Source organism: Stenella coeruleoalba, assembly GCF_951394435.1.
Source record: "Stenella coeruleoalba genome assembly, chromosome: 10".
Lineage (NCBI taxonomy): Eukaryota > Metazoa > Chordata > Mammalia > Artiodactyla > Delphinidae > Stenella > Stenella coeruleoalba.
The window spans coordinates 7,143,940-7,157,609 of NC_137156.1; the positions used below are offsets into that span (position 1 = coordinate 7,143,940).

The following is a 13,670-nucleotide window of genomic DNA, read 5'->3' on the forward strand; positions in this document are numbered from 1 at the left end:
GAGGCACACACCCTGGCTCTGCCAGCCCCTCTGACTGTGGCAGCTTCCTTCCTCCAACAGACACCGGAGGGGAATGATCAGGACTTTACTTGTTTCCTCTAATCTCTAAGTCTGCATTGCAAAACCACTTTTCTGTTCCAATATCTACTTTATCTACTTTATCTACTTTATCTTTCTCTTCTCTTCCCAACCTCAAGTTATTCTTCTCCTAAAAGGACTACTCAAAATTAACTTGTTCAGAAATGATTGCATTTGAGAAAACTCACATCAGAAAAATCCACATATTTCACAATTGCACAAGGAGGACAATAGGGTTTCAAGACAAAAATTTTTCATTTTCATCCTTGTGAAAAAGAAGCATCTACATTCGTACTTATTCTGCCTTACAATCAGAAAATCATACATCTTGAATAATAGTACTATTCTCATTAGTAGGACTCAACTACCCCTCCCCAACTACCCCTCCCCAACTCCTTATGAAATGTACACAGGGAGAAAACTTCTGTTATTGTCTATCAAATAAGAAAGCTAGTGTACAATTATGTCCATTTGTAATGGATAAAAGCCAGACAGACTGAAAAAAAATCAAACATACAGGTAAGGAAGAAAATAAATCATAGCATTTTATGATACAAGCACCCCAGAAAAATAACATAAACAGGTAGAACAAATTTGGACATATAAGACAAAAATAATTTGACTAAAAATGTGTTGGAATGCTTTATATTTCATGTATGCTGTTGTTTTCTTTTTTGGATCCTCCAAGGTAGTGGCCTAAAATGAATTTACACAACAGCATTTCTGCTAAAAGACTTGGTTAGAAAACAGAATGCCAAACCTATACCAATAAATGATGTGTGACCAAGTGGTTTTTTTTTTAATTTTTTATGTAAACTAGGCAGCTTACATTGAAGCCATGTGTATGGCAAAGAGAGCTTTCTGATGGCCACTTGCATCCTGTGGAAATGTGGGTCATTGGGTATCTGTTGTTGGTCTCATCAAATAAATGTCAAGCATGCAGAAGGCAGAGACCACATCTATCTCTTCATATCCCTGGAACAAGCAATGCTCAACACACAACAGAAGCTCAGTAAGAAATTTCAATAAAGAAATATATCCCCCGTCCCATGTCGGTGAGAGCAGTCTGCTCCAGTAGCAACAGATTGTAAACTGAGAAATCAGGGGACTTGGATGGCTGTCCGGACTTATTTATAACATAGACGTCTGGATTAAATTATCCTTAAGATTTCTAACTCTAGAATTTTACCCCTTGTTTGTAGACATAAATTTAATCTGCATTATGAGAAATCAGTATTAAGATGTAATTACTTTTATAGGTTTTGATACTGGAATTTTCAATATCATGAAAGGAAGCTAAAGGCTAAAAAGCAGCAGCTTTGGAAAATTTTTTAGTTCTTTTTCCCATTCACAAAATCATATTGCAAACCTGAAAGTAGAGATTGCACAGCCAGTGGTCCAGGTCCAAGCAAATCAAATCTTCAATTTTCCTGACGTTGTCGAGTTTCTGGTCATAATGTCCTCGGAGAAGTGGACACTTGAATTTTCCCTCCACTACATCCAAATTGCTATCATACAAAGGGAAAGTTGTCCAGCCCACAACTTGGTGGAGACGAGCATATTTCCCACGGAGGAGAATGAGTTCAAACAAGAAAGCGGCACCAGGTTTCACATCCTTCTTAGACGGGAGTACCTAGGACAGACATTAGGACAGGGGAAGATCACGATGCTTGTATTTAGAAACACATCACAGTCAGTGATGCCCACAGATAATTTAGAGTTTAAGAGTTGGTTTGTACTTTTACTGTTTGCTCTTAAAAACTCACCATCGGGTGCACTCACATAAATAAATGTTGCAGCGCAAGGTAATCGAGCAAACATACCACCATGAAAATATGACCCCAAAAACAAGATAAATTTGACCCAGTTCAAGATTCTGCCCTTTATGAGCTTTAGGACTCAAACTTGTAAAATGTTAACTAAAGTGGTATATACTGTATTGTTGCTTGAACTGGTACCTCTTTGTATAACTATTTCTATCTTTTGTCTTATTGCTTTACTTGCCTGTCATTCATCTTTGTATCATTCAGGTAACCAGCACAAGTGCTTTGAACAGAAGAAATGCTTTTCTTAAAAAAAAAAAAAGAAAAGAAACTAATCCTGGGCATAATGATAGTCTGAATTAACTATTACAAGGTCTACCTCTTCAAAGAAATATAGTGTCCCATTTAATTTTGTGACTACTCTGTATATTTAGGTTGACACTATAATGCACATCACTGTATAAGCAATTTGTCAGTGCTAAATAAATAGTGTTAGGCATAAAGATGGATAGAATGATCAGATTGACCAAGCCATTGTTCACATCCCCAGACTAGAGATGGAGGCTATTCTCCAGCCTTTAAAAAAATTTTTAGGAAAGTGCAAGACATGAATAATCTTTTTTTAAAATAGAGTATAGCCTTCATTTTTTTTTAATTCTGTGTGAATAATTATAAATGGACAAAGATAGGGACCTGCCTAAGATTATTTTATAACAATACATTTAACCAAAATTATGTAGGCATATTTTATATGATTTATATAAATACTCCAAGACTTAGTTTATGTTTAAAATGAAGCAGAAGCATCTGTTGAAAAATGCCATAACCCTGTGGCAGCCGCTACTAAACCATTAACAGGATCAGGTTTCATTTAAACCAGATTTACCATTTTCTACAACAGCCCACGGGAGAGCTAAAAACATTATGCACAAATTACAGACAAAAGAGATTCTTAATCAAGCCATACTTTTCATTTGGTTAGATGGCTGTGAGTAACCCTCGTGATAAGAGAATAAAAGCTAAATGAGAAGGAGGAGGAAAAATGGGGTCAGAAACCTGTTTCTGACCATCGTTTGAAAATAAAGCTGAACTGCTGCTATTACAGTCATTTCATCAATTTTTGTCTCTGCATTTAGAAGTGAAAACTAATGTCCCTCTTATACTAACTTGATCTTACTCAGTGATATGTTCAAAATATTAATAGATTAAGTAAGAAGTTGACCAGTACTGACCCAATTCTATCATTAAGTTTCCTGTGGTCTTAGGCAAGTCACTTCTCTTTTTGTATCTAAGTTTCCATGCATTCAAATTTCCTCATCCATGAAAAAAAGAATATAAGCATCTTCCTCACAGAGTTGATGCAATTATCAATTTGGATAACAAATATTAAAATGTTCATAAAAATGTACGTAAATATTATTATTATTAATCTTATGACTTTATCCCAACTATTTCTATGCCTTAGATTATAGTTTATTTTAATAAAGAAGAAAAGAACATTTTAAGGTTGAAGATCATCTTTAAATACGTAAAACACTAGTACCATTTTGTGCATGAGAAACAGTTCAAGGCTACCAAACATAACCCAGTAACACCAGGCAGCACTGTGTCTCCTGGAACAATGTAAATTAGAAACCAGTCTTTAGGCACAAAAGGATCTTCACTTCAGCCTATTTCACAAGATAGAGGTGTCACACGCAATTACCCTGACAGACCCCCCAAAAAATAAGTATTTGAACAAGACAAAACCTAGTCACTGATATTGACTGAAAAGGAGGGTAAGAGCCATATGTTATCAAACAGAGGAATTTATCTGACAACACTTGTCTTATTTATTCTTTTAGTGCCTTTCCCTTGCTGTATGTTGTAGGAGAGATCTTTTGCCCTGTAATGTGTAGGTTGGGACTCATTTTTTTCCTCTCTGGCAAGAAAGGATCACTAAGTTTCATTGTACCTCCCAGAGGAAGCTTTCCGCAAACCTCAGTATTTCCATAGCTGTCCTATGATGTGATGTTTCCATAGTTTTCTGTAGCTTTGTAATTGAATGCTATATAATAAAGGAAATAAATGGATCAGTCTCCTCCCAACTACCAATGCTATCTCATCATCAAAGTCCTGGTAACTGGAGGTCACAATTTCTTCGGAGTAGCTTTATTTTCTGAGTGCCATGAAGGGCATTCTTTTTTGAAGGAAGAGACATTAGAGAGCTGAACTTCATTGCATAACATAAGGGTAATGCGTTTGATCTTCCATATCAAAGAAGGTGAATGTGAAAGGAGAGTGGAGAACAAGGAGAAAAGAAACAAACAAGAATTTTGAAGTCTGAGGTCTGTACGGAGGATTGGAAGAGAAAGCAAAATTCCTTCCACTTGGACACCAAATACTTTTAAATTGAAGCAACTCAGAAAGGATTAAGGAAGTCTTACAAAATGATGAAAATGCGTATTGACGAAGTATTTTTCAATTGTCTGGATTTTCTGAAATATTTGGAAAGATTATTGTTTTCATACTCAGAAAAAAAGTTGACAAAGTAATTTCAAAAACAGAAGGTTTTCAAAGTTCTGCTTCTCCTTATGATGGAGATGGTCATAAATAACCATAATTCTTACAGTAACAAGGAAAAAACTCCAGGTAAATTACAAAATTATGTATATTTTAAACACCTTGGGAAGCTGAGGACATGAAGCTTAGGGGAAACTAAATCTCAGAGAGCATAACCCCTTCATATATGAGTTAAGACTAGAGGTAGCTTTTTTTTTTTTATCTTTATTGGAGTATAATTGCTTTACCATGGTGTGTTAGTTTCTGCTTTATAACAAAGTGAATCAGTTATACATACACATATATTCCCATATTTCTTCCCTCTTGCGTCTCCCTCCCTCCCACCCTCCCTATCCCACCCCTCCAGGTGGTCACAGAGCACCGAGCTGATCTCCCTGTGCTATGCGGCTACTTCCCACTAGCTATCTACCTTACGTTTGGTAGTGTATATATATGTCCATGCCTCTCTCTCGCTTTGTCACAGCTTACCCTTCCCCCTCCCCATATCCTCAAGTCCATTCTCTAATAGGTCTGTGTCTTTATTCCTGTCTTACCCCTAGGTTCTTCATGACATTTTTTTTCTTAAATTCCATATATATGTGTTAGCATATGGTATTTGTCTTTCTCTTTCTGACTTACTTCCCTCTGTATGACAGACTCTAGGTCTATCCACCTCATTACAAACAGCTCAATTTCATTCCTTTTTATGGCTGAGTAATATTCCATTGTATATATGTGCCACATCTTCTTTATCCATTCATCTGATGATGGACACTTAGATTGCTTCCATCTCCAGGCTATTGTAAATAGAGCTGCAATGAACATTGGGGTACATGACTCTTTTTGAATTATGGTTTTCTCAGGGTATATGCCCAGTAGTGGGATTGCTGGGTCGTATGGTAGCTCTATTTTTAGTTTTTTAAGGAACCTCCATACTGTTCTCCATAGTGGCTGTACCAATTCACATTCCCACCAGCAGTGCAAGAGTGTTCCCTTTTCTCCACACCCTCTCCAATATTTATTGTTTCTAAATTTTTTGATGATGGTCATTCTGACTGGTGTGAGATGATATCTCATTGTACTTTTGATTTGCATTTCTCTAATGATTAATGATGTTGAGCATTATTTCATGTGTTTGTTGGCAGTCTGCATATCTTCTTTGGAGAAATGTCTATTTAGGTCTTCTGCCCATTTTTGGATTGGGTTGTTTGTTTTTTTGTTACTGAGCTGCATGAGCTGCTTGTAAATTTTGGAGATTACTCCCTTGTCAGTTGCTTCATTTGCAAATATTTTCTCCCATTCTGAGGGCTGTCTTTTCGTCTTGTTTATGGTTTCCTTTGCTGTGCAAAAGCTTCGAAGTTTCACTAGGTCCCATTTGTTTATTTTTGTTTTTATTTCCATTTCTTTAGGAGGTGGGTCAAAAAGGATCTTGCTGTGATTTAGGTCATAGACTGTTCTGCCTATGTTTCCCTCTAAGAGTTTGATAGTTGCTGGCCTTACATTTAGGTCTTTAATCCATTTTGAGCTTAGTTTTGTGTATGGTGTTAGGGAGTGATCTAATCTCATACTTTTATATGTACCTGTCCAGTTCTCCCAGAACCACTTATTGAAGAGGCTGTCCTTTCTCCACTGTACATCCCTGCTTCCTTTGTCAAAGATAAGGTGACCATATGTGCATGGGTTTATCTCTGGGCTTTCTATCCTGTTCCATTGATCTAGCTTTCTGTTTTTGTGCCATTATCACACTGTCTTGATTACTGTAGCTTTGTAGTATAGTCTGAAGTCAGGGAGCCTGATTCCTCCAGCTCCGTTTTTCATTCTAAAGACTGCTTTGGCTAGTCGGGGTCTTTTGTGTTTCCATACAAATTGCGAAATTTTTTGTTCTAGTTCTGTGAAAAATGCCAGTGGTAGTTTGATAGGGATTGCATTGAATCTGTAGATTGCTTTGGGTAGTAGAGTCATTTTCACGATGTTGATTCTGCCAATCCAGGAACATGGTATATCTCTCCATCTATTTGTATCATCTTTAATTTCTTTCATCAGTGTCTTATAATTTTCTGCATACAGGTCTTTTGTCTCCTTAGGTAGGTTTATTCCTAGATATTTTATTCTTTGTGTTGCAATGGTAAATGGGAGTGTTTTCTTGATTTCACTTTCAGATTTTTCATCATTAGTGTATAGGAATGCCAGAGATTTCTGTGCATTAATTTTGTATCCTGCTACTTTACCAAATTCATTGATTAGCTCTAGTAGTTTTCTGGTAGCATCTTTAGGATTCTCTATGTATAGTATCATGTCATCTGCAAACAGTGACAGCTTTACTTCTTCTTTTCCGATTTGGATTCCTTTTATTTCCTTTTCTTCTCTGATTGCTGTGGCTAAAACTTCCAAAACTATGTTGAATAAGAGTGGTGAGAGTGGGCAACCTTGTCTTCTTCCTGATCTTAGTGGAAATGCTTTCAGTTTTTCACCATTGAGGACAATGTTGGCTGTGGGTTTGTCATATACGGCCTTTATTATGTTGAGGGAAGTTCCCTCTATGCCTACTTTCTGCAGGGTTTTTATCATAAATGGGTGTTGAATTTTGTCAAAAGCTTTCTCTGCATCTATTGAGATGATCATATGGTTTTTCTCCTTCAATTTGTTAATATGGTGTATCACATTGATTGATTTGCATATATTGAAGAATCCTTGCATTCGTGGAATAAACCCCACTTGATTATGGTGTATGATCCGTTTAATGTGCTTTTGGGTTCTGTTTGCTAGTATTTTGTTGAGGACTTTTGCATCTATGTTCATCAGTGATATTGGCCTGTAGTTTTCTTTCTTTGTGACATCCTTGTCTGGTTTTGGTATCAGGGTGATGGTGGCCTCATAGGATGAGTTTGGGAGTGTTCCTCCCTCTGCTATATTTTGGAAGAGTTTGAGAAGGATAGGTGATAGCTCTTCTCTAAATGTTTGATAGAATTCGCCTGTGAAGCCATGTGGTCCTGGGCTTTTGCTTGTTGGAAGATTTTTAATCACAGTTTCAATTTCAGTGCTTGTGATTGGTCTGTTCATATTTTCTATTTCTTCCTGATTCAGTCTTGGCAGGTTGTGCATTTCTAAGAATTTGTCCATTTCTTCCAGGTTGTCCATTTTATTAGCATAGAGTTGCTTGTAGTAATCTCTCATGATCTTTTGTATTTCTGCAGTGTCAGTTGTTACTTCTCCTTTTTCATTTCTAATTCTATTGATTTGAGTCTTCTCCCTTTTTTTCTTGATGAGTCTGGCTAATGGTTTATCAATTTTGTTTATTTCTCAAAGAACCAGCTTTTAGTTTTATTGATCTTTGCTATCGTTTCCTTCATTTCTTTTTCATTATTTCTGATCTGATTTTTATGATTTCTTTCCTTCTGCTAACTTTGGGGTTTTTTTGTTCTTCTTTCTCTAATTGCTTTAGGTGCAAGGTTAGGTTGTTTATTCGAGATGTTTCCTGTTTCATAAGGTAGGATTGTATTTCTATAAACTTCCCTCTTAGAACTGCTTTTCCTGCATCCCATAGATTTGGGGTCATTGTGTCTCCATTGTCATTTGTTTCTAGGTATTTTTTTATTTCCTCTTTGATTTCATCAGTGATCACTTCGTTATTAAGTAGTGTATTGTTTCGCTTCCATGTGTTTGTATTTTTTACAGATTTTTTTCCTGTAATTGATATCTAGTCTCATAGTGTTGTGATCAGAAAAGATACTTGATACAATTTCAATTTTCTTAAATTTACCAAGCCTTGATCTGTGACCCAAGATATGATCTATCCTGGAGAATGTTCCATGAGCACTTGAGAAAAATGTGTATTCTGTTGTTTTTGGATGGAATGTCCTATAAATAACAATTAAGTCCATCTTGTTTAATGCATCATTTAAAGCTTGTGTTTCCTTATTTATTTTCACTTTGGATGATCTGTCCATTGGTTTAAGTGGGGTATTAAAGTCCCCTACTATGAATGTGTTACTGTCGATTTCCCCTTTTATGGCTGTTAGTATTTGCCTTATGTATTGAGGTGCTCCTATGCTGGGTGCATAAATATTAACAATTGTTATATTTTCTTCTTGGATTGATCCCTTGACCATTATGTAGTGTCCTTCTTTGTCTCTTCTAATAGTCTTTATTTTAAAGTCTATTTTGTCTGATATGAAAATTGCTACTCCAGCTTTCTTTTGGTTTCCATTTGCATGAAATATCTTTTTCCGTCCCCTTACTTTCAGTCTGTATGTGTCTCTAGGTCTGAAGTGGGTCTCTTGTAGACAGCAAATATATGGGTCTTGTTTTTGTATCCATTCAGCCAATCTGTGTCTTTTGGTGGGAGCATTTAGTCCATTTACATTTAAGGTAATTATCGATATGTATGTTCCTATTCCCATTTTCTTAATTGTTTTGGGTTCATTATTGTAGGTCTTTTCCTTCTCTTGTGTTTCTTGCCTAGAGAAGTTGTTGTAAAGCTGGTTTGGTGGTGCTGATCTCTCTCAGCTTTTGCTTGTCTGTAAAGATTTTAATTTCTCCATCAAATCTGAATGAGATCCTTGCTAGGTAGAGTAATCTTGGTGGCAGGTTTTCCTCCTTCATCACTTTAAATATGTCCTGCCAGTCCCTTCTGGCTTGCAGAGTTTCTGCTGAAAGATCAGCTCTTAACCTTATGGGGATTCCCTTGTGTGTTATTTGTTGTTTTTCCCTTGCTGCTTTTAATATGTTTTCTTTGTATTTAATTTATGACAGTTTGAATAATATGTGTCTTGGCGTATTTCTCCTTGGATTTATCCTGTATGGGACTCTCTGTGCTTCCTGGACTTGATTAACTATTTCCTTTTCCATATTAGGGAAGTTTTCAACTATAATCTCTTCAAATATTTTTCCAGTCCCTTTCTTTTTCTCTTCTTCTTCTGGAAGCCCTATAATTTGAATGTTGGTGCGTTTAATGTTGTCCCAGAGGTCTCTGAGACTGTCCTCAGTTCTTTTCATTCTTTTTTCTTTATTCTGCTCGCAGTAGTTATTTCCACTATTTTATCTTCCATGTCACTTATCCATTCTTCTGCCTCACTTATTCTGCTATTGATCCCATCCAGAGTATTTTTAATTTCATTTATTGTGTTGTTCATCGTTTGTTTCATCTTTAGTTCTTCTAGGTCCTTGTCAAATGTTTCTTGCATTTTGTCTATTCTATTTCCAAGATTTTGGATCATCTTTACTATCATTATTCTGAATTCTTTTTCAGATAGACTGCCTATTTCCTCTTCATTTGTTAGGTCTGGTGGGTTTTTATCTTGTTCCTTCATCTACTGTGTGTTTTTCTGTCTTTTCATTTTGCTTATCTTACTGTGTTTGGGGTCTCCTTTTTGCAGGCTGCAGGTTCGTAGTTCCCATTGTTTTCGGTGTCTGTCCCCAGTGGCTAGGGTTGGTTCAGTGGGTTGTGTAGGCTTCCTGGTGGAGGGGGCTAGTGCCTGTGCTCTGGTGGATGAGGCTGGATCTTGTCTTTCTGGTGGGCAGGTCCACGTCTGGTGGTGTGTTTTGGGGTGTCTGTGGACTTATTATGATTTTAGGTAGCCTCTCTGCTAATGGGTGGGGTTGTGTTCCTGTATTGCTAGTTGTTTGGCATAGGATGTCCAGCACTGTAGCTTGCTGGTCGTTGAGTGAAGCTGGGTGTTGGTGTTGAGATGGAGATCTCTGGGAGATTTTCGCCGTTTGATATTATGTGGAGCTGGGAGGTCTCTTGTGGACCAGTGTCGTGAAGTTGGCTCTCCCACCTCAGAGGCACAGCACTGACTCCTGGCTGCAGCAACAAGAGCCTTTCGTCCACACGGCTAAAAAGAGGAAAAGGGGAAAAAATCATAAATCTTGTTCTCAAAGTCCACCTCCTCAGTTTGGGATGATTTTTTGTCTATTCATGTATTCCACAGATGCAGGTACATCAAGTTGATTGTGGAGCTTTAATCCGCTGCTCCTGAGGCTGCTGGGAGAGATTTCCCTTTCTCCTCTTTGTTCTCACAGCTCCCGGGGCTCAGCTTTGGATCTAGCCACGCCTCTGCGTGTAGGTCACCGGAGGGCATCTGTTCTTTGCTCAGACAGGACGGGGTTAAAGGAGCCGCTGATTTGGGGGCTCTGGCTCACTCAGGCTGGGGGGAGGGAGTGGCACGGAATGTGGGGCGGGCCTGCAGTGGCAGAGGCCAGCGTGACATTGCACCAGCCTGAGGCGCACCGTGCGTTCTCCTGGGGGAGTTGTCCCTGGATCCTGGGACCCTGGCAGTGGCGGGCTGCACAGGCTCTCCGGAAGTGGGGTGTGGAGAGTGACCTGTGCTCGCACACAGGCGTCTTGGTGGCGGCAGCAGCAGCCTTAGCATCTCCTGCTCGTCTCTGGGGTCCGCGCTTTTAGCCGCAGCTCACGCCCGTCTCTGGAGCTCCTTTAAGCAGCGCTCTGAATCCCCTCTCCTCGCGCACCAGGAAACAGAGGGAAGAAAAAGTCTCTTGCCTCTTTGGCAGCTCTAGACTTTTCCCCGGACTCCCTCCCGGCCAGCCGTGGCGCACTAACCCCCTTCAGGCTGTGTTCACGCCGCCAGTCCTCTCCCTGCGCTCCGACCGAAGCCCGAGCCTCCTCTCGCAGCCCCGCCCACCCCGGCAGGTGAGCAGACCAGCCTCTCGGGCTGGTGAGTGCCGGTCAGCCCTGATCCTCTGTGCAGGAATCTCTCCGCTTTGCCCTCTGCACCCCTGTTGCTACTCTCTCCTCCGCGGCTCCGAAGCTTCCCCCCGCCCGTCACCCGCCGTCTCTGCCCGAGAAGGGGCTTCCTAGTGTGTGGACATCTTTCCTCCTTCACAGCTCCCTCCCACTGGTGCCGGTCCCGTCCCTATCCTTTTGTCTCTATTTTTTTTTCTTTTGCCCTAACCAGGTACGTGGGGAGTTTCTTGCCTTTTGGGAGATCTGAGATCTTCTGCCAGCGTTCAGTAGGTGTTCTGTAGTTGTTCCACGTGTAGATGTATTTCTGGTATATCTGTGGGGAGGAAGGTGATCTCCGTGTCTTACTCTTCCGCCATCTTCCCGGAAGCCTCTAGAGGTAGCTTTACTCTCAGGGAACGGGTGAAGGAGTAGATCTGTCATTGGGTGAGAGACTTTGTAGGTAAAAGGAGAAATTGGCTAAAATTTTAACAGTCTTGGACTAATGTGGAAGGTCGAATACACATGAGCCCCAGACACCGAATGAGTCCTTACTATTTACAAATTCTCAATTTTAGGACTCTTATTCAGCAGCATGTGAGCAATTGGGTTCAGGCTGAAAGTCAAAAAGAGACCTTCCATGGCACAGAAATCTCAAGGCAGGGCTAGGGAGCAGAGTGGTTATGTGTTGCTTGGATACCAAGCCCAGCTGGAAGGAGGGATCTTTCACACCTGAAAACTTTTAAAACCAGTGGCGAATTAAAACTAATCAAAGCCACAACCTAACCCCAACTTAGCTTAACTCTAATCAGAACGATCACTCTAGCTGCCTGACAGAGGCTGCTTTTTTTGTGCGGGGTAAATATTTTCTACTTCAGTCTTTACAATTCATTTATACACAGTATCTGGCATACAATACACAACTATGAGACATCCATAGAAGAAGGGAAATGTGATGCACAGATAAAAGAGAACAGTCAATGGAAACTGACCCACGGATGACTCAGATGTTAGACTTAACAAATACTTTAAACAATCATTATAATTAGGATAAAGAAATAAGGAGAAAGATGGAAATAACCGGGGGAGGGAAGAAAATTTCAAGAGTGAACTTTAAAAATGTTTAGGGTACTTGAAATGAAAACTTCATTGAATGGGCTTAACAGTAGAAATGGACACGGCGGAAAAGGATAGACGATCTCTAGCAGAGGCCAGTAGGAAAGTCCCAACTGAAGCACAAAGGCAAAAATAATGAAAAAAGGGGGGAAAAGAAACCCCAACTGATCAGAGCATGTAAGATGTGTGGGACAGTAATAAACAATCTAAACACATGTAATTGGAGTCCTAAAAGGAAAAGAGAAAGACAATGGTGCAGAAAAACATGTGAAGAGATAGCGGCTGAGAATTTTCCAAAACTGATGAAAGACATCAACCCACGAAATCAGGGAATTCAGAAAATCCCAAAAAGAAAAAGGAAAAAGGAAACCTGGGCATATCATAGTCAAACCAATAAAATCAAAGATAAAACCTTAAAAATAAAGGGCTACCTATGATATTTAACAGAAAAGTTCATTATTGAATGTCAAAGGGTCATACTTTCCTTATCATGAAATCCAGAATTAATATAAAAATATTATCTATCATATGGAAAATTCTACTTCCTTTTTTTGTCCAGCTTTTTTGCCCTGCAACTCTGATCATAAAAAGTTACTTTTATCTCTGGCAGTGAACAAAATGTTACCAGAAACTTTGGTTCTACTTTTTGCTCCTTGGTAGGCTGTTTCTTGCCTGACGTCCTATCGTCACTTTATATTTATCATAAAACTTATAATTCTTCAGCATTGCATTAAAGACCCTAATGCTACCTCACTACAATCTAACTTTCTAGTTTTATTTTCTGTTAAACATATAGTTAAATATATGTTAAAATATGTAATACATAAACATGCAAATTAAATATGGTCAAATTTATTGACAATATATCTGTCTGCCTCTCTCTCTCTCTCTCTCTCTCTCACACACACACACACACACACACACACACACACACACACACAGAGTCTACTATTTTCTCATGACAGCCTCTTCATCAGGACATACCTCTTCCTCCCCCAAGTTTTGCTCATTATAACCAAAGAATCTCGTGTCTTCAGTCTGGACAATATCTTTTAGGGCATAATTTCTAATCTCCAGGCTTTCAAACAGAAGTACAGGCAGAGATACTGGTGAGGCCCAGACATGAATTTGGAGACTTAAATGTTTTCATAACAATTACTAAGATATTCTAAGCTTTTTGAAGTTCTTAAAACTTAAAATAATAACAGTATTAACAAAAGACTCAGTGACCTCAGAAAAGGGCATTTTAAAAATTTTGTTGAGGAGTACAGACTATCTAATTAAAATACTGATTGTACATAGGCCACATAATTTAAGAAGCACTGTTATATTCAGTCCCTTGCTCAGTTAGAAATCTTTTCTGTACTACAGGGGATAGTTCAGTCTCTATCTGAACCCTACACTGATAGGAATGTTTGCCAATTCAAAAGGTAAACCAATTCCTTGTGAACAGCTATTTATTAGAAAGCTGCACTCCCTCCTCAGCAGTTATG

General features: G+C 38.9%; 1 protein-coding gene across 3 annotated transcripts in view; it reads right to left on the minus strand.

Moving 5' to 3' along the window:
- The window catches only part of LOC307192803 (uncharacterized protein), a 268,351-nt gene that overhangs the window by 141,071 nt on the left and 113,610 nt on the right, over positions 1-13,670 (minus strand). For all 3 annotated transcript variants that reach the window (XM_079934104.1, XM_079934105.1, XM_079934103.1), the window contains one exon: positions 1,448-1,711. In XM_079934104.1, the coding sequence (XP_079790230.1) occupies positions 1,448-1,711 (264 nt within the window). The remainder of the gene's footprint in view (positions 1-1,447; positions 1,712-13,670) is intronic.